Source organism: Phocoena phocoena, chromosome 13 (assembly GCF_963924675.1).
Source record: "Phocoena phocoena chromosome 13, mPhoPho1.1, whole genome shotgun sequence".
In the NCBI taxonomy this organism is placed as follows: Eukaryota; Metazoa; Chordata; class Mammalia; order Artiodactyla; family Phocoenidae; genus Phocoena; species Phocoena phocoena.
The window spans coordinates 61,442,210-61,465,354 of NC_089231.1; the positions used below are offsets into that span (position 1 = coordinate 61,442,210).

Below are 23,145 nucleotides of genomic sequence, written 5' to 3' on the forward strand. Positions count from 1 at the left end.
GTATGTAGACCTAGTGAGCCAATGCTGTTGCAGCATCACCCGTTTTTTAGAAGAAACTGCTGATTTCTCTATGTAGACTCACCTTCAAGGTGACTATGGCACTCAAATCCCTTTTCTAACTCATTCTTTTGTGTCTCCCTTCTCTGCGGTGACTTCAAAGATATTGGAACTTCACATTGGAACGTTCACTCTTGTGGAAATAAATTTCAAATTGGAATTTAACTTGTTAGGAATAAAGTCTACTGTTGTGATTTTCATTATGTTGGCTCGGGTGGAACAGAATAGAGCTTTTATATGGGGACGTCAAAAAGGAAGGAAGGGGGCTTCCCTGGTGGCACAGCGGTTGAGAGTCCGCCTGCCGATGCAGGGGACACGGGTTCGTGCGCCGTTCCGGGAAGATCCCACATGCCGCGGAGCGGTTGGGCCCGTGAGCCGTGGCCGCTCACCTACGCGTCTAGAGCCTGTGCTCCGTCCGCAACGGGAGACGCCACAACAGTGAGAGGCCCGCGTACCGAAAAAAAAAAAGGGAGGAAGGCAGTACAATAGACTTGTACGTGTTCAAGACACATCGCCGTGAAGAGGGCAGTGGAGGTCAGCTGTGCATGAATAGAATGATCTAGGGAAGCACAGTGTCTGGAAGCCCACATATTTGGCTGGGAGGTTAGGAAAGGCGGGCCTAGCTCTCCAAGACTGGGTTGCAAGAAACGCCCAGGAAGAGGCATGTCAAGAGGCCAGATCTGACTGGTCTCTATCCTTCACCACCAAGAAAGACAGACTTCATCTTCCATCCAAAGGGTCTAAGTAATTTGGATTCTTGCCTGGGAAGGAGCAGATAACTCAAGAATGAGCTTCTGTGTGTGTGCATATGTGGTGTGATTTGTATGTGTGTGTGTGTGGTGTGTGTGTGGTGTGTGCATATGTGGGGTGTGTGGTATGTGTGTGGTGTTTGCATATGTGGTGTGTATGTGTGTACATGGTGTGTGTGGTATGTACATGTGTGTGTGGTGTGTGTTTGCATATGTGGTACGTGTGTATGCATGTGGTGTGTGTGTGTGTGTGTGTGTACTTTAAGTTTGTATGTCTTTCTGTCCGTCTCTGCCTATGCCTTATAGGAGAGACTCCACAGTACATTCGTTTGTAAATGCGGAAAATGGACTTAACGTTTCACATTACATTTTTTACTTTCACCTTTATAGAATTATTGAAAATGTTATTTTGAATAAAAATAGAAAGACATAGACTGTGGATTGGAAGAAACGATGTGCTCATGCCCTAATTTAAGCCCCCTCCAGCACAGTCCTTTCCACAGCATCACTCAGCACCTAAAAGTATCTGCAGACACAGGCAAGCTGTAGTTTATAAGCTCAAATTTGAAAAATCTGATGAGTTGTAATATATCCTGTGATGAAACACTTTCAGTGATAAAGAGAGCTCATTATTCATGAAATAGCCTTTTTTTAAAACAAAAGACAATATTTTATTTTCTACATTGCAGTAGTATGAATTATTACTCAAGAGAAAGTAAATAAAATTTTGACATCAGAACATTATTATATATATAACATTATATAGCTGGGTATGGAGTCTCATCTGGATGTGATGCCTCAAATAATTTTCCCATGCTCTTCCTCTTATACCTACCTATTTATTTTTCTTCAAATTCAGCTTTCATTTTTGGGAAGGTGGCAAGCTTCCAGACAACACTTACGGTTAAAAATCCTTCCTTCTGGCCCTAGGAATGCCTGATTAAGAACTACCCAAAGGATTTTTGATTAAGAAGCAATACAAACTATCATTGCTAACACATTTCTACTAAGTCCAAAGAGACTTGAATCTGGCCAAATGTAATAAATCCTTTTTATCATTATAATAATATAACTAAAGTACCATTATTTAAACATTTTATTTTATCAAGTTTTTAATAATGATATGACTTTTATCAAGCATTAAAACCACATCTTAACAATGGGATATTATTCAGCCATGAAAAGGAATGAAGTCCTAACTCAGGCTACAACATGGATGAAACTTGCAAACATTATACTGAGTGAAAGAAGCTGGATACAAAAGGTCACGTATCACTTAATTCTGTTTGGATGAAATGTCCAGAGCAGGTATAACTACTAGAGGCAGAAAGTAAATTAGTGGTTGCCTAGGGATGCTTGGAGAGGGAAAGAAGAATAACTTCATGGGTGCAGGGTTTCTTTCTGGGGTGATGAAAGGGTTTTGGAATTAGATAGTGGTGATGGTTGCACAACCCAAAAACCACTGAACTGTGTTCCTTAAATGGGTGAACTTTATGGTATCTGAATTCTATCCCAATTAAAAAAATAATAACCATATCTTAAATCATCAGATCTTAAATCAAGAATCATTTTGATAGGCACTATTATCCAAGGAACTCAGCACTCAATAAAACGGCCAGAATGAATGCTCACTTTAGTTCTGTAAACTTTAGCTCTCTAAAAGTTACACGGTGAGGGATAGTGAATAATTTATGACTACAGATTTTACTAAAGAATCTCTCACTACATTTATGTTAATACTATTTGATCCATGAAGAATTTTGATCTGGCTTTTATTTTACAGGGAATGGTTGGTTTGCTTCACTTCGCTTGTGCTAGCACTTATGAAAGATCAGGAAATTTCAAACCTACAAATGGGTTCCTCGGCGAAAAACTGATCATTTGAAAACTAGTATTTTAGTCTATTTCAAATATTCACTTAAAACATGTGGATTGTATTCCATCTACTTGAAATGCTTCTGTTTCTTTCAAATGACAATCACACAGCCTACAAAAATGGAAGTCGAATTTATCCAATGGTAGGTTAATTCTGGAAAGATGATCCTACCTAGATAAAGCATATACGTGTCGGTTTTCAGATCAAAACCTCAAAATATAACGTGTATAAGGTATATTTCCTTATTCATTTCCTTATGAATAGCAAAAAAACTCTCAATTTGAAAAAGAAACTATTGTGTCATTCACATTTTTCCCATAAAGATGTACGAAATCTTACATTATTCTTTACAACAAGCCTGAAGTCACTGTCGTGTTTATTTGACGTTTGTACTCGTATTTATCTCATTAGATATTGTACATGTCTCATCTCACCAGCCATAGTGGAAGCACCAGGGTCTGTACGTAAATCTTGATTCTTTTTTAGACTACACCCAAGCATAATGTCTTACATACAGATCACAGTCTACTATCTAATATATGTTGAAGAGGCATGAATTAAGTTGCTCACATTACCCCACTGTCTAGGTACATAAATTTCTTTGAATGTATTTATAGTGTATTAGATTGACAAATGGCCAAAAATTGTCACGAATTTTGTAATGTCATCATTGCCTAGATTTCTATAAGCATTATGACACATAGCTTTGTTATTCACGTACGTAATATAAAAAAAAAAGCCACCATCATACTCACAGTTGTAACCAGGTGCAATGCGGTGCTGTGCCTCCAGACTTGCCAACGTGATGTGGAAAATTATATGCAGCAACAGGAAGGAAAAGCTGGTGAAGCACAGAGACTTTAACAACCGTCCTGTGTGTCCTGGGAAGAAAAGCACAGAGATTATGAGCGATCCTGAGATGACCACACTCATTCTGACCTTCGTACCAGTCCACATAGAACACATTTCTACATTACCTATTGTGTAGACTGACTCAAAAGAATATGAAGTGTAACAATGACTCTCTTAATTATTAGTCTAAAGCTAAAAGCATCTTATTCCCTTTGTAAAATTATATAAACACTGATTAAAAATGCAACATGAAAGAAAGATGCTTTCCTATTTATCACAGGATATGTTACCACAAAACGGAACCACTAGAAAGCCTCTGGTCCAGAAAGTTTTATAAGGGAGTTCTGCCAACTTTGATGAAACAGATAATCCCTGTCTTGTAAAAACAGTTCCAGAGAGTAGAAAAAGAAGGAAAGTTGCTTAAAACATTTTACAATTTAGAGTAAGTTTAATTTCAAAATTAAATAAAACTAGAAAAAGAAAGGAATTTAGAAGCCCATTTTACTTATGAATATAGACACAAATTATTTGAAAAAATATTTGCTCACTAACTGAAATAGCAAGGTAAAATGCAATACATCACAGTAAGCTAGTATTTATTGCAGAGAAAGAAATGTGGCTTAATAGTAACAAATCTGTAAGGATAAGTCATATACGGGTAGGCTGATATGATAATTTTCTTAATGGATATGGAATAAGAATCTCATTAAGTTCAAAATCTATTTATGGTAAAATAATACAACACTTAGAAAACTAGGAATAGAAGGAAATATCCTTAAGATAATAAAGAATTGGGACTTCCCTGGTGACGCAGTTGTTAAGAATCTGCCTGCCAATGCAGGGTACACAGGTTCGATCTCTGGTCCGGGAAGATGCCACATGCCACAGAGCAGCTAAGCCCATGCACCACAACTACTGAGCCTGCACTCTAGAGCCCACAAACCACAACTACTGGGCCCACACGCCGCAACTACTGAAGCCCAGGCGCCTAGAGCCCGTGCTCCACAACAAAGAGAAGCCACTGCAATGAGAAGCCTGCGCACCGCAACGAAGGGTAGCCCCTGCTCGCCGCAACTAAAGAAAGTCCACGCACAGCAATGAAGACCCAATGCAGCCAAAAAAGAAAAAGAAAAAGATAATAAAGAATTTATGCCATAACTAAAGCAAATATCCTGTTTATGGTGGAATTTTAGACATAGTCATATTAATATCAGAGAACCATCAAGGACACTTGATACCCTTGCCACTTATATCACTGGTTGTACTGGCCAGTGTTATAAGAAAAAGAAAGAAGAGTTGTAATAATTAGAATTATTTACAGATAATATGATCAAATGGAATTATTTGCAGATGACATCATCATCAATATAGAATGTCAAACTGAATCCACAGACCAACTATTAGAAAAAAATACACAAAAATGATTCAGATTCAATATCATCTTACAAAAATAAATATATCTCCTCTGCATTAGCAATAATCAGATAGAAAACAAGATACAACTTAAATTAGCAACCAAAACTGTATTGTAAATGGTTTTGTCAATGTGTCAGTCTAATCAAACATCTGATCAGATTAAAGTCTGTAATGAACTGACTTTACTAAATAAAGATATTTTTCTTGATAATCTGGGTAAACTGATTCAATCAGCTGGAAGTCCTGAAAAGAACAGGTGATTACCCTAAAAAATGAAGCTTAAAGGTCTAAAATGTCATAAACATAAATACAAATATAACTAAAATGTCTCATTTTGTCTCACTTTTGATTTATGAGTTTAGCCAAGGGTTTGTCAATTCTGTCGATCTCTTCAAAGAAACAACTTTTGGTTTTGTTGATTCTCATTATTGTTTTTCTATTCTCTGTTTCATTTAGCTCTGTTCTCATCTCCATTACTTCCTTCATTCTGCTAGTTTGCAGTTTAGTTTGCCCTTCTCCTTCTAGCTCCTTGAGGTGTAAATCTAGTATTGATTTGAGATCATTCTTTTTTGATAGTTGTTTACAGCTATAAATTTCCCTGTGATCACTGCTTTTGCTGCATCCGATAAGTTTTGGTATGTTATGTTTTGTTTCCATTTGTCTCTAAGTATTCTTTAATTTCCCCTGTGATTATCTCTTTGACCCACTGGTGTCTAAGAATGCATTGTTTAATTTCCATATTTCCAATTTTCCTTCTGTTATTAATGTCTTAGTTTGAGAAGATATTTTATATGCTTTCAATCTTTTCAAATTTCTTGAGAATTTTTCCATGGTCTAACATATGGTCTATCCTGGAGCATATTCCATGTAAACTTGAGAAGAACAGGTATCTTCCTATTGCTGAGTGAAGAATTTCATACTTATCTGTTAGGTCTAGTTGGTTTATAGTTTTGTTCAAGTCTTCTTTTTCCTTATCATTCTTCTATTTAGATGTTCTTTCCAGTATTGAAAGTGGGCTACTGAAGTATCCAATTATTATTGTAGAATTGTCTATTTCTCCCTTCAAGTCTGCCAATGTTTGATTCATATATTTTGGGGCTCTGTTGATTGCTGAGTATATGTTTATAATTGTTACATCTTCTTGAATTGACCTTTTATCAATATATGATGTCCTTCTTTGTAACAGTTTTTTTACTTAAAACACATTTTGTCTAATACTAATGCAGCCACCTCAGCACTTTTTTGGTTATTATTAGCATAGAATATCTTTTTCCATCCCTTCACTTTCAACCAACTTTGTCTTTCGATTTTAAGTGAATCTCCTGTAGACAACATATAATTGGGTCATGTTTTATTATGTATTCTACTCCTTTTACCTTTCATTGGCGAGTTTAATCCAATTATATTAAAATAACTACTGATATGTTTTTGTCATTTTGCTATTTTTTTCCTGTATGTCATACATATTTTTCCCTCATTTCCTCTGTTACTTCTTTCTTTTGTGTTTTTGAAGGATAAATTTGCCTAATATAAGATTCTTTTTTTAAAACATAGAAAACAGTTAATTAGTTGATTAATTTTTTACATTGTATATATTCTTTTTAAGATTCTTTCCATTACAGGTTATTACAAGATAGTACTGAATATAGTTCCCTGTGCTATACAGTAGGACCTTGTTGTATCTATCTTATTCCAACCCCATAACTTCTTGCTAACTAATAATAAGACTGAATTAATTAGTTGGAGTGTAATACCATCAGATATATACTCTTTCAAAAACTTTTTTTCCCTCCTGATCCTGCTTCCAAAGACTGTCCTGGCTGCAAAGCTGCTGCTGCCCTGAAGGCATCTAAAGTCTCCTCCACCCCATTCTATCTCTGACCAGAGGAACTGGGGGAAGGGGTCCCAAGAGCTAAAGACTAAAGGGGAAATCTTGGTGAGAAGAGACCAAGAGGGGGATCCTCTAATTCTGTTATAAACCAGTATAAGTCCCGGTCTCACCCCCAAGCTACACATGTGTGGAACAGACCCAAAAGAGCTTTCAGAACTGAACTACGATACAAAGAACCACACAGGTCCCAGACCGACCCCTGAGGGGTACGTGCACAAAGCAGACCCAAATAGAAAAGCAAAGGTTTGAGAACTAACTGACATTGGAACCAGCAGCCACAGAAAGTGAGACAAAGCTTGTGAGCTGAAACCAACCAGACTGCCTGCTAAAACACAGAAACAAAGGGGAAAAAAATCAACATTATCCAGAGGATTTTAAGATGACCCAATGATTCATAACACAATATTTAAAGTGACCAGGATATAATCCCAAATTACTTGGCATAGAAAACACCAGGAAAATCTGACCAATTCTCAAGAGAAAAGACAATGAAGTCAACCTTGAAATTACCCAGATGTTGGAATTATTAGAAAATGACTTTAAAGCATCCCTTACAACCACACTCCACGAGGTCAAGGTAAATAATCTTGAAATGGAGAGCTCGAAGCTGTCAGCATAGAAAGAGAAAAAAAACAAGCAAGAAATAAAAACTTTAGAATTGAAAAAATACAACATCTGAAATTTAAAATTCACTTGATGGACTCAATAGTGGAATACAGATGACAAAGAAATGAGTCAGTGATCTGGAGAGGTTAATAGAAATTATGGACTTTGACTATCAGAGGGCTAAAGATTGAAAAAATTCATCTGCTCTCAGGTCTGAGATCAAAGGATCAAGGCCCATCGTTTGTGTCATTTATGTCATTAGACTTACCAAAAGAGAGGAAAGAGAGAGTGGTCCAGAAAAAACTTTGGATGATAGCTAAAAATTCCCCAAATTTATTGAAGACATAATTTACACACTCAATACACTCAGCAAACGTAAAAAGGATGAACTTGAAGAAACCACAACAGACTCAGAATAACGAACTGGCTGGAAATCTAACATAAAGACAAACTCCAAAAGCAGAGAGAGAAAAATGTCACATTACACACAGGGGGACAACTCTGAATTACCACATATTTTTCATCACAAACGGTGAAGAACAGAATAGCTGGAAAAGCATCTTTAAAGTTATGAAAGGAAAGAACTATGAACCCAGGATTCTATATCCTGTGAAAACATCCTTCAGGAACGAAGACAAAAAGAAGACATTTTCAGACTAAGGAACACTGAGAGTATTTGTCACCAGGAGATCTGCTCTAAAAGAAATGCTAACATAGCTTGTTCAGGCTGAAGGGGAATGATACTAAAGGAAGACGTGGAACTTCAGTCATGAATAGGAGCGAAAGAAATGGGTAAAAAGATATTTGTTTTCATACACACATACACACACACACTCACGTACACACTCACACTCACGTACACACACCCCTAATTACAGCCACGCTCCAATTAATTCATGGCATTTCTAGAAATGATCTCTGTTTTTCTGGTTTTGGAAGTATTTTGTGTGCACAGGAATAATTGAGGGTATTATGTTGCCCATGAGTTTTGAGTAGTCACTCTTATTTATACAAGAAATACAAATCATCCAAGGATATGTCACGTAATAAATAATCACTCATAATTAGAAACATAAGAAAATGGGGCATGTGTTTAAAAGACTTAAAAAATATATATGCTAACTTCAAGATGATTTCCCAAAGTAACTCAGATAGCAGGTTCACAAAATAGGCAATTTATGGCCAGCATGACATGGGACTAAACTGCATACTTATATGCTATTTTTCTCTGGTTATTAAGCAGAAGAAATTCAATATTAACAGAAAGAATAAATAACAAGGAGAAAAAGTAGAGTTTTTTCAATCAATTTTAATTTGGTTTTTATTCATTGACTTTGTTTATCTGTAATATATTTCCTCAAATAGAGTTAAAAAAAAAATACTACTGTTACCCTGTAGATTACATCCAGGAACTGGGATTTAAACATAGGTATAAATCTAACTCCTTATTTATAATACTTTTGAAAGTATTCAGAGGCTATTTTTTGAATTTTATTTTATTTTTTATACAGAATTTTATTTTTTATACAGTTGTATAAAATTAGTTTTATACAACTAATTTTCTTATTAGTTATCTATTTTATACATATTGGTGTATATATGTCAATCCCAATCTCCCAATTCATCCCAGTACCACCAGGCCCCAACCCTGCTTTCACCACCTGGTGTCCATACGTTTGTCCTCTATATCTGTGTCTCTATTTCTGCCTTGAAAACTAGTTCATCTGTACCTTTCTTCTAGATTCCACATATATGCATTAATATACGATATTTGTTTTTCTCTTTCTGACTTACTTCACTCTTTATGACAGTCTCTAGGTCCATCCACGTCTCTACAAACAACCAAATTTCATTCCTTTGTATGGCTGAGTAATATTCCATTATATATATGTACCACATCTTCTTTATCCATTCGAACTGTCAATGGGCATTTAGGTTGCTTCCATGACCTGGCTATTGTAAATAGTGCTGCAATGAACACTGGGGTGCATGTGTCTTTTTGAATTATGGTTTCCTCTGGGTATATGCCCAGTAGTGGGATTGTTGGGTCATATGGTGATTCCATTTTTAGTTGTTTTTAAGGAACCTCCATACTGTTCTCCACAGTGGCTGTATCAATTTACATTCCCACCAACAGTGCAAGAGGGTTCACTTTTCTCCACACCCTCTCCAGCATTTGTTGTTTGTAGATTTTCTGATGATGCCCATTCTAACTGGTGTGAGGTGATACCTCATTGTAGTTTTGATTTGCATTTCTCTAATGATTAGTGATGTTGAGCAGCTTTTCACGTGCTTCTTGGGCATCTTTATGTCTTCTTTGGAGAAATGTCTATTTAGGTCTTCTGCCCATTTTTGGACTGGGTTGTTTGTTTTTTTAATATTGAGCTGCATGAGCTGTCTATAAATTTTAGAGATTAATCTTCTGTCCATTGATTCATTTGCAAATATTTTCTCCCATTCTGAGGGTGGTCTTTTCGTCTTGTTTATAGTTTCGTTTGCTGTGCGAAAGCTTTTAAGTTTCATTAGGTCCCATTTGTTTATTTTTGTTTTTATTTCCATTACTCTAGGAGGTGGATCAAAAAAGATCTTGCTGTGATTTATGTCAAAGAGTGTTCTTCCCATGTTTTCCTCTAAGAGTTTTACAGTGTCCAGTCTTACATTTAGGTCTTTAATCCATTTTGCGTTTATTTTTTGTATGGTATTAGGGAGTGTTCTAATTTCATTCTTTTACATGCAGCTGCCCAGTTTTCCCAGCATCACTTACTGAAGAGACTGCCTTTTCTCCATTGTATATCCTTGCCTCCTTTGGCACAGATTAGTTACCATAGGTGCATGGGTTTACCGCTGGGCTTTCTATCTTGTTCCATCGATCTAAGTTTCTGTTTTTGTGCCAGTACCATATTGTCTTGGTTACTGTAGCTTTGTAGTATAGTCTGAAGTCAGGGAGCCTAATTCCTCCAGCTCCGTTTTTTTCCCTCCATATTGCTTTGGCTATTCAGGGTCTTTTGTGTCTCCATACAAATTTTAAGATTTTTTCGTTCTAGTTCTGTAAAAAATGCCACTGGTAATTTGATAGGGATTGCACTGAATCTGTAGATTGCTTCAGGTAGTTTAGTCATTTTGACAATACTGATTCTTCCAATCCAAGAACACGTTATATCTCTCCATCTGCCTCTGTCAGCTTTGATTTCTTTCGTTAGTGTCTTATAGTTTTCTGAGTACAGGTCTTTTACCTCCTTAGGTAGGTTTATTCCTAGATATTTTATTCTTTTTGTTGCAATGGTGAATGGGATTGTTTCCTTAATTTCCCTTTCTGATCTTTCGTTGTTAGTGTATAGGATGCAAGAGATTTCTGTGCATTAATTTTGTATCCTGCAACTTTACCAAATTCATTGATTAGCTCTAGTAGTTTTCTGGTGGCATCTTCAGGATTCTCTTTGTATCGTATCATGTCATCTGCAAACAGTGACAGTTTTACTTCTTTTTTTTCCAATTTGTATTCATTTTATTTCTTTTTCTTCTCTGATTGCCGTGGCTAGGACTTCCAAAACTATGTTGAATAACAGTGGCGAGTGGACATCCTTGTCTTGTTCCTGATCTTAAAGGAAATGCTTTCAGTTTCTCACCATTGAGAATGATGTTTTCTGTGGGTTTGTCATAAATCACCTATATTATGTTGAGGTAGGTTCCCTCTATGCCCATTTTCTGGAGAGTTTTTATCATAAATGGTGTTGAATTTTATCAAAACCTTTTCCTGCATCTATTGAGATGACCATATGATTTTTGTTCTTCAATTTGTTAATATGGTGTATCACATTGATTGATTTGCATATATCGAAGAATCCTTGCATCCCTGGAATAAATCTCACTTGATCACGGTGTATGATCCTTTTAATGTGTTGTTGGATTCTGTTTGCTAGTATTTTGTTGAGGATTTTTGCATCTATATTCATCAGTGACACTGGCCTGTAATTTCCTTTTTTTGTAGTATCTTTGTCTGCTTTTGGTGTCAGGGTGATGGTGGCCTCATAGAATGAGTTTGGGAGTGTTCCTTCCTCTGCAATTTTTGGAAGAGTTTGAGAAGGATGGGTGTTAGCTCTTCTCTAAATGTTTGATAGAATTCACCTGTGAAGCCATCTGGTCTTGGACTTTTGTTTGTTGGAAGGTTTTTAATCACAGTTTCAATTTCATTACTTGTGATTGGTCGGTTCATATTTTCTATTTCTTCCTGGTTCAGTCTTGCAAGGTTATATACCTTTCTAAGTATTTGTCCATTTCTTCCAGGTTGTCCATTTTATTGGCATAGAGTTGCTTTTAGTAGTCTCTTATGGTGCTTTGTGTTTCTGTGGTGTCCATTGTAACTTCTCCTTTTTCATTTCTAATTTTATTGATTTGAGTCCTCTCCCTCTTTTTCTTGATGAGTCTGGCTAAAGGTTTATCAATTTTGTTTATCTTCTCAAAGAACAAGCTTTTAGTTTTATTGATCTTTGCTATTGTTTTCTTTGTTTCCATTTCATTTACTTCTGCTCTGATCTTTATGATTTCTTTCCTTCTGCTAACTTTGGGTTTTGTTTGTTCTTCTTTCTCTAGTTCCTTTAGGTGTAAGTTTAGATTGTTTATTTGAGGTTTTTCTTGTTTCTTGAGGTAGGACTGTATTGCTATAAACTTCCCTCTTAGAACTGCTTTTGCTGCATCCCATAGATTTTGGATCGTCATGTTTTCATTGTTATTTGTTTCTAGGTATTTTTTGATTTCCTCTTTGATTTCTTCAGTGATCTCTTGCTTATTTAGTAGCGTATTGTTTAGCCTCCACGTGTTTGTGTTTTCTACATTTTTTCCCCTGTAATTTAATTCTAATCTCATAGCATTGTGGTCGGAAAAGATGTTTGATATGATTTCAATTTTCTTACATTTACCGAGGCTTGATTTGTGACCCAATATGTGATCTACCCTGGAGAATGTTCCTTGTGCACTTGAGAAGTGTAATCTGCTGTTTTCAAATGGAATGTCCTATAAATATCAATTAAATCTATCTGGTCTACTGTATCATTTAAAGCTTGTGTTTCCTTATTAATTTTCTGTCTGAATGATGTGTCCATTGGTGTAAGTGAGGTGTTAAAGTCCCCCACTATTATTGTGTTGCTGTCAATTTCCTCTGTTACAGCTGTTAGCATTTGCCTATGTATTGAGGTGCTCCTATGTTGGGTGCATATACATTTATAATTGTTATATGTACTTCTTGGATTGATCCCTTGATCATTATGTAGTGTCCCTCCTTGTCTCTTGTAACATTCTTTATTTTAAAGTCTATTTTATCTGATATGAGTATGGCTACTCCAGCTTTCTTTTGATTTCCATTTGCATGGAATATCTTTTTCCATCCCCTCACTTTCAGTCTGTATGTTTCCCTAGGTCTGAAGTGGGTCTCTTGTAGACAGCATATATATGGGTCTTGTTTTTGTATCCATTCAGCCTGTGTCTTTTGGTTGGAGCATTTAATCCATTCACATGTAAGGTAATTATCAATATGTATGTTCCTATTACCATTTTCTTAATTGTTTTGGGTTTGGTTTTGTATGTCCTTTTCTTCTCTTGTGTTTGTTTCCCACTTAGAGAAGTTCCTTTAGCATTTGTTGTAGAGCTGGTTTGGTGATGCTGAATTTTCTTAGCTTTTGCTTGTCTGTAAAGCTTTTGATTTCTCCGTCAAATCTGAATAAGATCCTTGCTGTATAGAGTAATCTTGGTTGCAGGTTCTTCCCTTTCATGACTTTGAATATATCATGCCACTCCCTTCTGGCTTGTAGAGTTTCTGCTGAGAAATCAGCTGTTAACCTTATGGGAGTTCCCTTGTATGTTATCTGTCATTTTTCCCTTGTTGCTTTTAATAATTTTTCTTTGTCTTTAATTTTTGTCAGTTTGATTACTGTGTGTCTCAGCATGTTTCTCCTTGGGTTTATCCTGCTTGGGACTCTCTGTGCTTCCTGGACTTGGGTGGCTATTTCCTTTCCCATGTTAGGGAAGTTTTTGACTATAATCTCTTCAAATACTTTCTCCGGTCCTTTCTCTCTCTCTTCTCCTTCTGGGACCCCTATAATGCGAATGTTGGTGCATTTAATGTTGTCCCAGAGGTCTCTTAGGCTGTCTTTTCTTTTCATTCCTTTTTCTTTATTGTGTTCCATGGCAGTGAATTCCACCATTCTGTCTTCCCGGTCACTTATCCATTCCTCTGCCTCAGTTATTCTGCTATTGATCCCTTCTAGTGTATTTTTCACTTCAGTTATTGTATTGTTCATCTCTGTTTGTTTGTTCTTTAATTCTTCTAGGTCTTTGTTAAACATTTCTTGCATCTTCTCAATCTTTACCTCCATTCTTTTTCCGTGGTCCTGGATCATCTTCACTATCATTATTATGAAATCTTTTTCTGGAAGGTTTCCTATCTCCACTTCATTTAATTGTTTTTCTGGGTTTGAATCTTGTTCCTTTATCTGGTACATAGTCCTCTGTCTTTTCATTTTGTCTATCTTTCTGCGAATGTGGTTTTCATTCCACAGGCTGCAGGATTGTAGTTCTTCGTGCTCCTGCTGTCTGCCCTCTGGTGGATGAGGCTATCTAAGAGGTTTGTGCAAGCTTCCTGATGGGAGCGACTGGTGGTGGGTAGAGCTGGGTATTGCTCTGGTGGGCAGAGCTCAGTAAAACTTTAATCCGCTTGTCTGCTGATGAGTGGGGCTGAGTTCCCTTCCTGTTGGTTGTTTGGTCTGAGGTGATCCAGCACTCAAGGCTACAGGCTCTTTGGTGGGGCTAATGGCAGACTCCAGGAGGGTTCACGCCATGGAGTACTTCACAGAACTTCTGCTGCCAGTGTCCTTGTCCCCACCGTGAGCCACAGTCACCCCCCGCCTCTGAAGGAGAGCCTCTAACACCAGCAGGTAGGTGTGGTTTGGTCTCCTATGGGGTCACTGCTCCTTCCCCCTGGGTCCTGATGCACACAGTACTTTGTGTGTCCTCAAAGAGGGGAGTCTCTGTTTCCCCCAGCCCTGTTGAAGTGCTGCAATCAAATCCCGCTAGTCTTCAAAGTCTGATTCTCTGGCAATTCCTCCTCCTGTTGCTGGACCCCCAGGTTGGGAAGCCTGATGTGAGGCTTGGAACCTTCACTCCAGTGGGTGGACTTCTGTGGTATAATTGTTCTCCAGTTTGTGAGTCACCCATCCAGTGGTTATGGGATTTGATTATATTGTGATTGTGCCCCTCCTACCATCTCCTCGTGGCTTCTCATTTGTCTTTGGATGTGGGATATCTTTTTTGGTGAGTTCCAGTGTCTTCCTGTCAACGATCATTCAGCAGTCAGCCGTGATTCGGTGCTCTTGCAAGAGGTAGTGAGCACACATCCTTCTACTCCACCATCTTGAACCCTCAGAGGCTGCTGCTTTAGTCAACATTCCCAAACTCTAGCTTTCAAGTGATTTTAAAGGTGACAGTTAATGTGCAAGATCCATGAAGCTATGAATTCCCCTATCCTACCAATTCTCCAAGGAGAGCTCTGAGCCTTTTGGTAATATTCTCTGCGGTAAAAATGAAACAGCATAAAGTTTCATTGATGTGGGTTTATAGATAAGTTAATGAATCAAATACAAACTCTGTAATTTATACAGAGTTTAACGAGTTTTTTTAATATATTTCAAAGTCTCCTTTAGTCTTCCCCCAAGGTACTTTTATTATTTATTTACAATTTAATTAGAAAGGCCTAGTAGAAGCACCATGAAGCCAATATATATGGCATTTAGAAAAAAAAACACCAGCTTGGAAAGCAAGTATTTATATTTAATGAATTTCCTATAATTTTAGACTCCCATTAGAACAAATGAAAAGCAGGTTGATACATAAAACTGAGTGTTTTCCCTTCAAAATGAGGTTAAATACAAACACCTATTAGCTGGAAAGACGGTGCTGGCACTGCAAAATAAACTGAACAGTCAAGCTTTCAGGTTGCATATGTGAAGTTGCTAATACTCACCATTTGACTTACAAGAATAGCCATTTCATTGGCATGAAACTAATATAAATGGAGAGAAGAAATACACATCTACTATATGTTGTAGTTGAAATCTCATCGAGGCCATCATTCCAGCACTGCCCAAAACCCTTCTTTGCTAAAAAGAATGACTCATAGAGAGGCTTTCTGGGAACACTACAAAAGCCAATGGAAGAATACATGACAAGATTATTCCCCCAAAGTTCTTCCCAACTAGACTAGAAGCTTCCATGGCATGTCTCCAAGTGGGACTTGGAATTCCCCCTGTGCCCCACTTCTTAATCCTCCCTTGCAAAAGCTCCATTTTCTATTTCCAATTTTGTTACTGGCATATTACTGAAGCCAAAAAAATACTTTTTCCCCTCTCCCTTCCCATTTGGACCTATCATTTATAACCCTGGCTATTTTTTTTCAATACTATTGTAACTAGTTTTTATTAATCTAGCTTTTTAAATTTTATTTATTTTCCTTATTTATTTTTGGCTGTGTTGGGTCTTCACTGCTGTGCGTGGGCTTTCTCTAGGTGCGGCGAGTGGGGGCTACTCTTTGTTGTGGTGAGTGGGCTTCTCATTGCAGTGGCTTCTCTTTTTGTGGAGCACGGGCTCTAGGCATGCAGGCTTCAGTAGTTGTGGCACACGGGCTCAGTAGTTGTGGCACACAGGCTCCAGAGCACAGGCTCAGTAGTTGTGGCACACGTGTTTAGATGCTCCACGGCATGTGGGATCTTTCCGGACCAGGGCTCAAACCTGTGTCCCCTGCATTGGCAGAAGGATTCTTAACCACTGTACCACCAGGGAAGCCCTACCCTGGCTTTATGTACTATTACTTAATAAGTTTTAAAGTGTTATAATTGCTTCTAAAATGTTCCCCACAATGAAGCCGATAGAATCAGGGAGAAGAACGGTGCTCAGGGTGTGGGGATGGTGGCTAAGGGACCAGGGGAGAGAGTGACGCTGCCGCACCACGTGTCTACTCCTCCCCTGCTTCCAAATTTACCACTTGTGACCAGGCCGTATTTCTTCTGCATCTTTTCTTACTTCTTTGATCACAGGGACCTCCTTCTGACTCCCACACTGCATAGTGTCTGTATCTGACACTTAGGAATATGTATGTTATAACGTGAGTTGCTGTCCTGGGTTGGTTCCCAGGAAACAGGCTCTGAGTTGAGATTGCTGTGCAGACAGTTACTTGGGAGGGTGCTGGGCAAGGACACCAACAGGGGGGTGAAGGGGCAGGGCTGGCCTGGGATGCAGCTCCAGTGGGGCCTCAGCTGGTGCTTGGGTAGCCTGGAGTTGGAATGGCCCTTCACAGTTGTCTAGGATTGAGGCAAGGGGGCTGAACCTTTGTATCTCACCCACCCCATCACTGACCAGAAATTAGATGTGAGCTGTCCCCACAGATGGGTGTAACTTGCAGCTTCCTACCATTGAAGACAGTTACTGGGGAGGAACTCAGCTGTGGGCAGTCAAGAGTCAACAGGCAGGAATATCCACAGGGGATAAGTGCCACAGTCATGGCCTGCTGGGCCACTGGGCCATCTGTTTCCAGACATTGATGGACCTCAGATAGGCCATAAGCATCCTGAACACAGGGGCTGCTTCCAGCACAGGGAAGGCTTCACAGGAACCTCATGCCTAAACATCTGCAAGGCAAAAGCAGGTCTGAGGGCACAAGGCAGTGGGTCTTCCAACTCCAGAAAACCCTGGGGGCCTGGGGCTTCCAGGTGATAGAGTAGTTCTTACAGTGAGCTACCTTTTTGGCTCTAAACATGTAGAAATCATAGGTAAACTATGAAGCACGTCACCAGAAACACATAACCAGTCACCGGCACGAGATAAATATCTCTAAGGTTAGAAATGGAAGAGAAATGCACAGCTTTGTGCAGGTGGCCTTGAAGCAGACACTGGAGACCAAAGTTGGCTTCCTGATGAGCATTTCATTGCATGCTCAGTGTCAACAAGGAGGCTATTGCTGGGAACACTGATTAAAACAGGGGTTTGGGTTACAGCTCCCCAGTTTTCAAAAGGATGCTGGAAAAGAATCTATGGTTTACAAGGAGCTTAGGGAGGGGGGAGATGGTAGGTCTGACTACTGAGAAAGCCCAAATCCCCAGCATCATCCAAGGACACATCTTAACTCTCCACAGTGCCCCACGGGTCCAGGTGGGAAAACTGCAAGAGTATTAGAGGGAAAGATAAGCACAGGGAGTGAAGAAAGAACTCCAAGGAGAGCAAGAGAGAGAGGGGGACTGAGACAAAGAAGAACTTCTTATTCATTACAAGGAGAAACATAAAGCCAGAAAAGACAACTGGGACATGGATTCACCAAAGCAAAAATTTTAAATTGTGAAACGTACTGAAAATGACTTTAAGTTGCTTGGGAGCCTCAAAAAGATAAACAAATTAAATCCTGAAATGTGAACAAGAAATTACTTTTTACAAACAGAAATGAAGTAAAGCAGATGACACTGAAAAAAGCAACTGTATGTCTTGGAAATTTAAAACATAGTCATATAATTAGTTAAATACATCAGTAGATGAGCTAAGCTGCAGGTGGGATAGAGACACAGATAAATTTAGTTAAGTGGATGGCAGTACAGAGGAGTTCACCCAGAAATAGGCACAAAGTAACAAGGAAGAAATTGAACAGCAGATGGGAGACATGGAGGGTGGATTGAGAGAATTCTACTTATGGCGTTAGGAATTCCAAAAGAGCAGCAGAAACAGGGAAAGAAATATTTTGATGAATTGCCTTCTATTCATTTATATGGTAATTTATTCATAAACAAACAGCTGTTTCATAACTACTATGTGAGAGTCATCTTGCTGAGACTTCAGCCACTAGCACAGAACAAGAACACAGCATACTCTTGAGATCATACATGCTGTTGAGGAGCAGAGACGAAATGCCAGGTGCACCATAAGGATAAAATTGGTAAGGAAAAAATTGGACAGAAATCGGAAGTAAGAATTTTGTTTAATTAGAAACAATATATGTAAAAATACTCTAGCACATGAGGATAGGTTGGAGGAGCCAAAGCTTTCAGCTGAATTGGAAATTCTAGGTTATCCAGCTCCGAGAACCAGATAGTAAATATCTTAGGTAAAGACACAGTTCTGCCCTTGCCGTGCAAAAGCACACAGACAGCACATGAACAAATTAGTAATGGCTGTGTTCCAGTAAAACCTTATTTGTGGGCACTGAAACTTGAAGTCAGGTAATGTCCTTATGTCTTAAAATAATCTTGATTTTTTTCAGTCATTTAAGTTAGCTCACAGGCCATCCAAAAACTGTGGTAGGTAGAGGCAGATTTGGCCCGTGGGCTAGAGTTTGTGGACCCACAGAAGCTGAAGCAAAATGCTCACAAGTTAGAGAAGCAAAAAAGACTGAGCTTTGATATTCAAGAAATTTCCTAGCCGGCATTCCACTGATTCCATGATGTCTGAGGGTCCTTCCCATTTATAGGGAACAAACAAAGCAGGTGTTGACTCATTCTGACCAGGCTGTAAACACTGGTGTTCACTGTTTGCATTCACATGGCTGCGTTCCCCAGAGAAGACCCCCCCCACACACTTTCACTTTCTCTGATTTCACCATTTCCAGAAGGAAATCAGGCCAAAAATCAGAACTCCAGTTATAAATATATGCTGAATTCTTAATATCATGAGGTAGTTGTTTGGTTGCGATGTTTTACGAGAGAGAAAAAGAAAGCTATTCAGGTAGAAATGTATTAAAACACACAGAACCTTGTATAAGCACACTGAAAACTTCCTGCTAAAGTCTGAAAAGCTGAACTATGGAAAAGATGCCAAATTGGATAACTCAAGTTCAAGCACCCAAAAAAAGGCTTTCCTAGCACATTCTCATGGCCCTGCATGGGCGGGTTTGGCAGAGAACAGGCCAATACAAACATCCAACATGGATATGAAGAATTTTCTTCAGTAGAATCAATTGATTAACCAGCCCCACTCAGACAGAGGAAGGCATTTCCAAGTGCACGAGCTCTGAGGCCCCTCGTTGAGCGGCCAACGTTGGCCTTTGCAGGAGGTCAAGGGCAGGCTTCAGCCAACAGATTCAAAGGCAGATGTCAGAAAGACGCCCAGCCCTCTGCAGAGCAGAGCTCCCCCGTGATGAGCCTTGTTCCCCTCCTGGAGGGCAGGACAGCCCGTGGAGGCTGCGTGACACAGGGAGCGTAGAGAACGTGTATGGCATTTACCAGCGCGCTGGGAAAACTTCCCACATAAAAGTGGAACCTCCAAGTTGGGGCTGTGGGCCAATTCAGTAAACAACCTATAGAACTAAGGGAAGAGGGTTGACAGTCACTATTTTTTGTTGCTTTTGCTTTTTTTTTTAACCATGTTATGACTTCTGCCCCTTGGACCCTAAACAACAGATGGTTTCCGTGTTTTTCTGCCCAGGCCTGAGAAGGTGGGGTGGAGTGTGACCCAACCACTGCCCACATCATCTTTGCAGGGATGCCCTGCCTGGGCCCTGAGCTCCCGAGATCTCCATGTGACACACGGGGAGGGGTTGTCAGTGGTGACTCCCCTGGGCACTGGCAGTGCGAAGCCGGCCTTGCTGCTCCCTGCTTCCCTCTGAGTGGAACTGCTCCAAACTCCAGAGGAAAACAAACAGAAAGAGGGGATAACTTCGATATTTACCAGATATGGCTCCTGACTGGAGGCCCTGACCCACTCCACCTCTGGTTCTGGGATTTCACACATTTCTCAGACTACTCAGGACCCCGGTATTGATCCTCATAGAGACTGCATTGGAACCCAGCTGTATCAGAGAGTAGCCACTTGAGAATAAAAAGCCTTGATTGTTTTTAAGATGATTCAAAATATGAGAAGCATGGTTTGTTGCCCATATGTTTATTTCCAACCTAGCAGCCGCCTTGGGGAGTTGAGTCAGAAAAGCTATGGAAGGAAGAAAATACAAAACAAACAAATAATACACACCAAAAATCTGCTCTGCTAAGCAAGTTGTCAAAATCAGGAGGGAGAATTTTTTTAAACAAATTGTGAGGTTCACGGATCTCATTTCTGAGAACTTCAGTTGTCTTAGTTCATCGTTCGAGGGAGGAAAGTGCCCTTCCACACGCTGTTTCCGCAAACTCTCACCGCCTTCAGCACAAGGACCTTTGTCAGATGAGAGCTCTTTGCTATACGTCGCTCCCGGGGGGTGGATGCCTGCACGTCCTACATTGACTGGAAGCCTCGGGAAGGCAGGACCAAGTGTGACAGCTCTCGGGACATTCCCGAATGTTGGCATGGCACTCGGCACATAAACCAGCCCATCCACTGTTACCAAAAGGACATAACAATAAATGAAAACTGCATGAGAGGAGCTGGTCCTTGAGCACTGATCTCGGTACGTGTGGGTTCTGCACAGCCAACAGGAAGACCTCGTACTGCTTGTTCAACTACAAGGCCAGTTTGCCGAATTCTGCAGTGAGGGACCTAAAAATGCTAACGAATGGGGAACCATCAGGTGACGGAGTCCATTGCTCTCGAGGCAGGCAGATCCCCGTAGAGCATTCTTCCAGCCTTAGCTTTCCAGGTCTCCTGCACCGAGCTCTGCTGCAATCCCTTTAGGAAAATGCTGAATGTCATCTGAAAACAACGCCTGTCCAGCTACACTTCATCCTCTTCTACCCCATGCGACTCTGCCCTGTTCTTTTTCCTTTTGCCTCTCTTTCCAGGGAGTCCAGTTTGGTTCCACATTGACCGAGCATCAGCCATGAACACTCACAGCCTCCAGCATCACAATGATGGAGAGTCTGAGCCTCAGTGCTGGGGCGTCTCCACACACCTGGGAGTGGTCCAGGTGCAGACTAGTGACTGTCCATGTGCTTCATCCCATCTGCCTTTGGTGGGCATGAGATGCCCGCTTAGCTGGCCAGGCATCTTCCTGTCCCGGCTGGCCCAGCAGGAGAGGCAATTTGTGCTGTTATCGTCTTGTTCCCACGGAGAACACACACCAGGTGACCGTGACTAACTGCCTCGTGACCTGCTGTGTTTATCTCTCCAGCCCCGTGCTTCCCTCTCCAGCCGTGGGGCCATGAGGCAGCCATCAGCCGGCCCTGCTTCTGTTTGCTCTCTGTGCTCAAAAGCCCCAGGGAATGAGTCATCCACAAAGGGGTCTCCAGGGAGAGGCACAGACTGTCTTCAACTTCTCTTCCCAGAAAGAGCCCAGCACACTTTGGAAAACCAACGTTTTCAATTAATTTTTCGTCATGACTCCAACAGTACTTTTTCACTTACTTTGGAAACTGGCAAGAAGACAGAGCAATTTCTCTCTTCAGATGGTACATGCCTATCTGTCCCTTTGGCTCAGGCCCGAGGTATGAAGTTTAGACCTTCCCTGGTCATCCAAGCTGCAACAGACACAGTCACCCCAGGGGTTCCTTGTCATATTACCCTGCTTTGTGCACCTCGCTACTTGCAATCACCTTATTTTGTTTTTCTCTCCTTATCACCTGATTCTCTCTCTTGCAAATGTCAGCCGCACGAGTGCAAGGATCCCGTTTGCCCTGTTGTGATCACTGTACTCCCGATGTGCAGAAGAGTGCTTAGCAGGTAGTTAGCACACAAAAAATATCGGCTGAATGAATGAACGGATGAAGGAGATGTCACGGGTGGGCCTAAGAAGTCGTATGGTAACTTACAGTGGTTGACACAGCCATGTGGGCGACACAGTGGAACAGCTTCAACTTTGGCCAGGGTGAAGGACCGAGGGGAGTAGGACATTAGTCCATGGTGACAAAGTGTCTCCGCAGAGTTCAATTCCTTGAGCTCAAAAATTTACCTAGTATTAGCCTACTGGCTTGCATCCACACCCCGACATCTGCCATGAAACAGAGCAGCCAAACTCACACATCCCTCCTTCCCACCGCCTTCAGGGTTCATTCATCTTTCCCTTCCTCCTTCTCTCCCTTCCTTCCTTCCTTCCTCTCTCCCTTCCTCCCTTTCTTGCTCTCTCTCAATCACACACACACACACACACACACACACACACACACACACACACATACATACACAGATCTTAAGATGCTTCTCTTTCAGTTTCATAGATTACTTGACTCTTTTTTTTTTTTTTTTTTTTTTTTCCGGTATGTGGGCCTCTCACTGTTGTGGCCCCTCCCGTTGCGGAGCACAGGCTCCGGACACGCAGGCTCAGCAGCCATGGTTCACGGGCCCAGCCGCTCCGCAGCATGTGGGATCTTCCCGGACCGGGGCACGAACCAGTGTCTCCTGCATCGGCAGGCGGACTCTCAACCACTGCGCCACCAGGGAAGCCCAGATTACTTGACTCTTGAGTATATTCTTAGTATGAAGATCCTTCCCTAATGATTTTAAAGGATCTTTTTTAATTGCATTACTTATGGTTTATTTTTTTTTTCATTTTAACCAGGACTTATATCATTTAGAAGATAAAATATGTGCAGAGATTTTTAAAGTGTCCTCAGAAATGATATGGCAAATTGAATCCCCAGACTTAGTCCTAAAGATTCATTTATTAAGGAAAATCAATACATCTGGCTTCCATAAGTTACTTTTTTTTTACATTAAAGCTTTAAGTCACTTGTCTAGGCTGAATACGGTGAAATGCATAGATATTAAGTGTAAAGTGCAATGAGTTTTGGCAGGTGTTTGCATCTGTGAAA

The 23,145-nt window shown here is 40.1% G+C and overlaps 1 protein-coding gene across 3 annotated transcripts in view; it reads right to left on the bottom strand.

Moving 5' to 3' along the window:
* The window catches only part of PIEZO2 (piezo type mechanosensitive ion channel component 2), a 330,798-nt gene that overhangs the window by 209,526 nt on the left and 98,127 nt on the right, over positions 1 to 23,145 (bottom strand). For all 3 annotated transcript variants that reach the window (XM_065889383.1, XM_065889382.1, XM_065889381.1), the window contains exon 3: positions 3,438 to 3,563. In XM_065889383.1, coding sequence (XP_065745455.1) covers positions 3,438 to 3,563 — 126 coding nt within the window. The remainder of the gene's footprint in view (positions 1 to 3,437; positions 3,564 to 23,145) is intronic.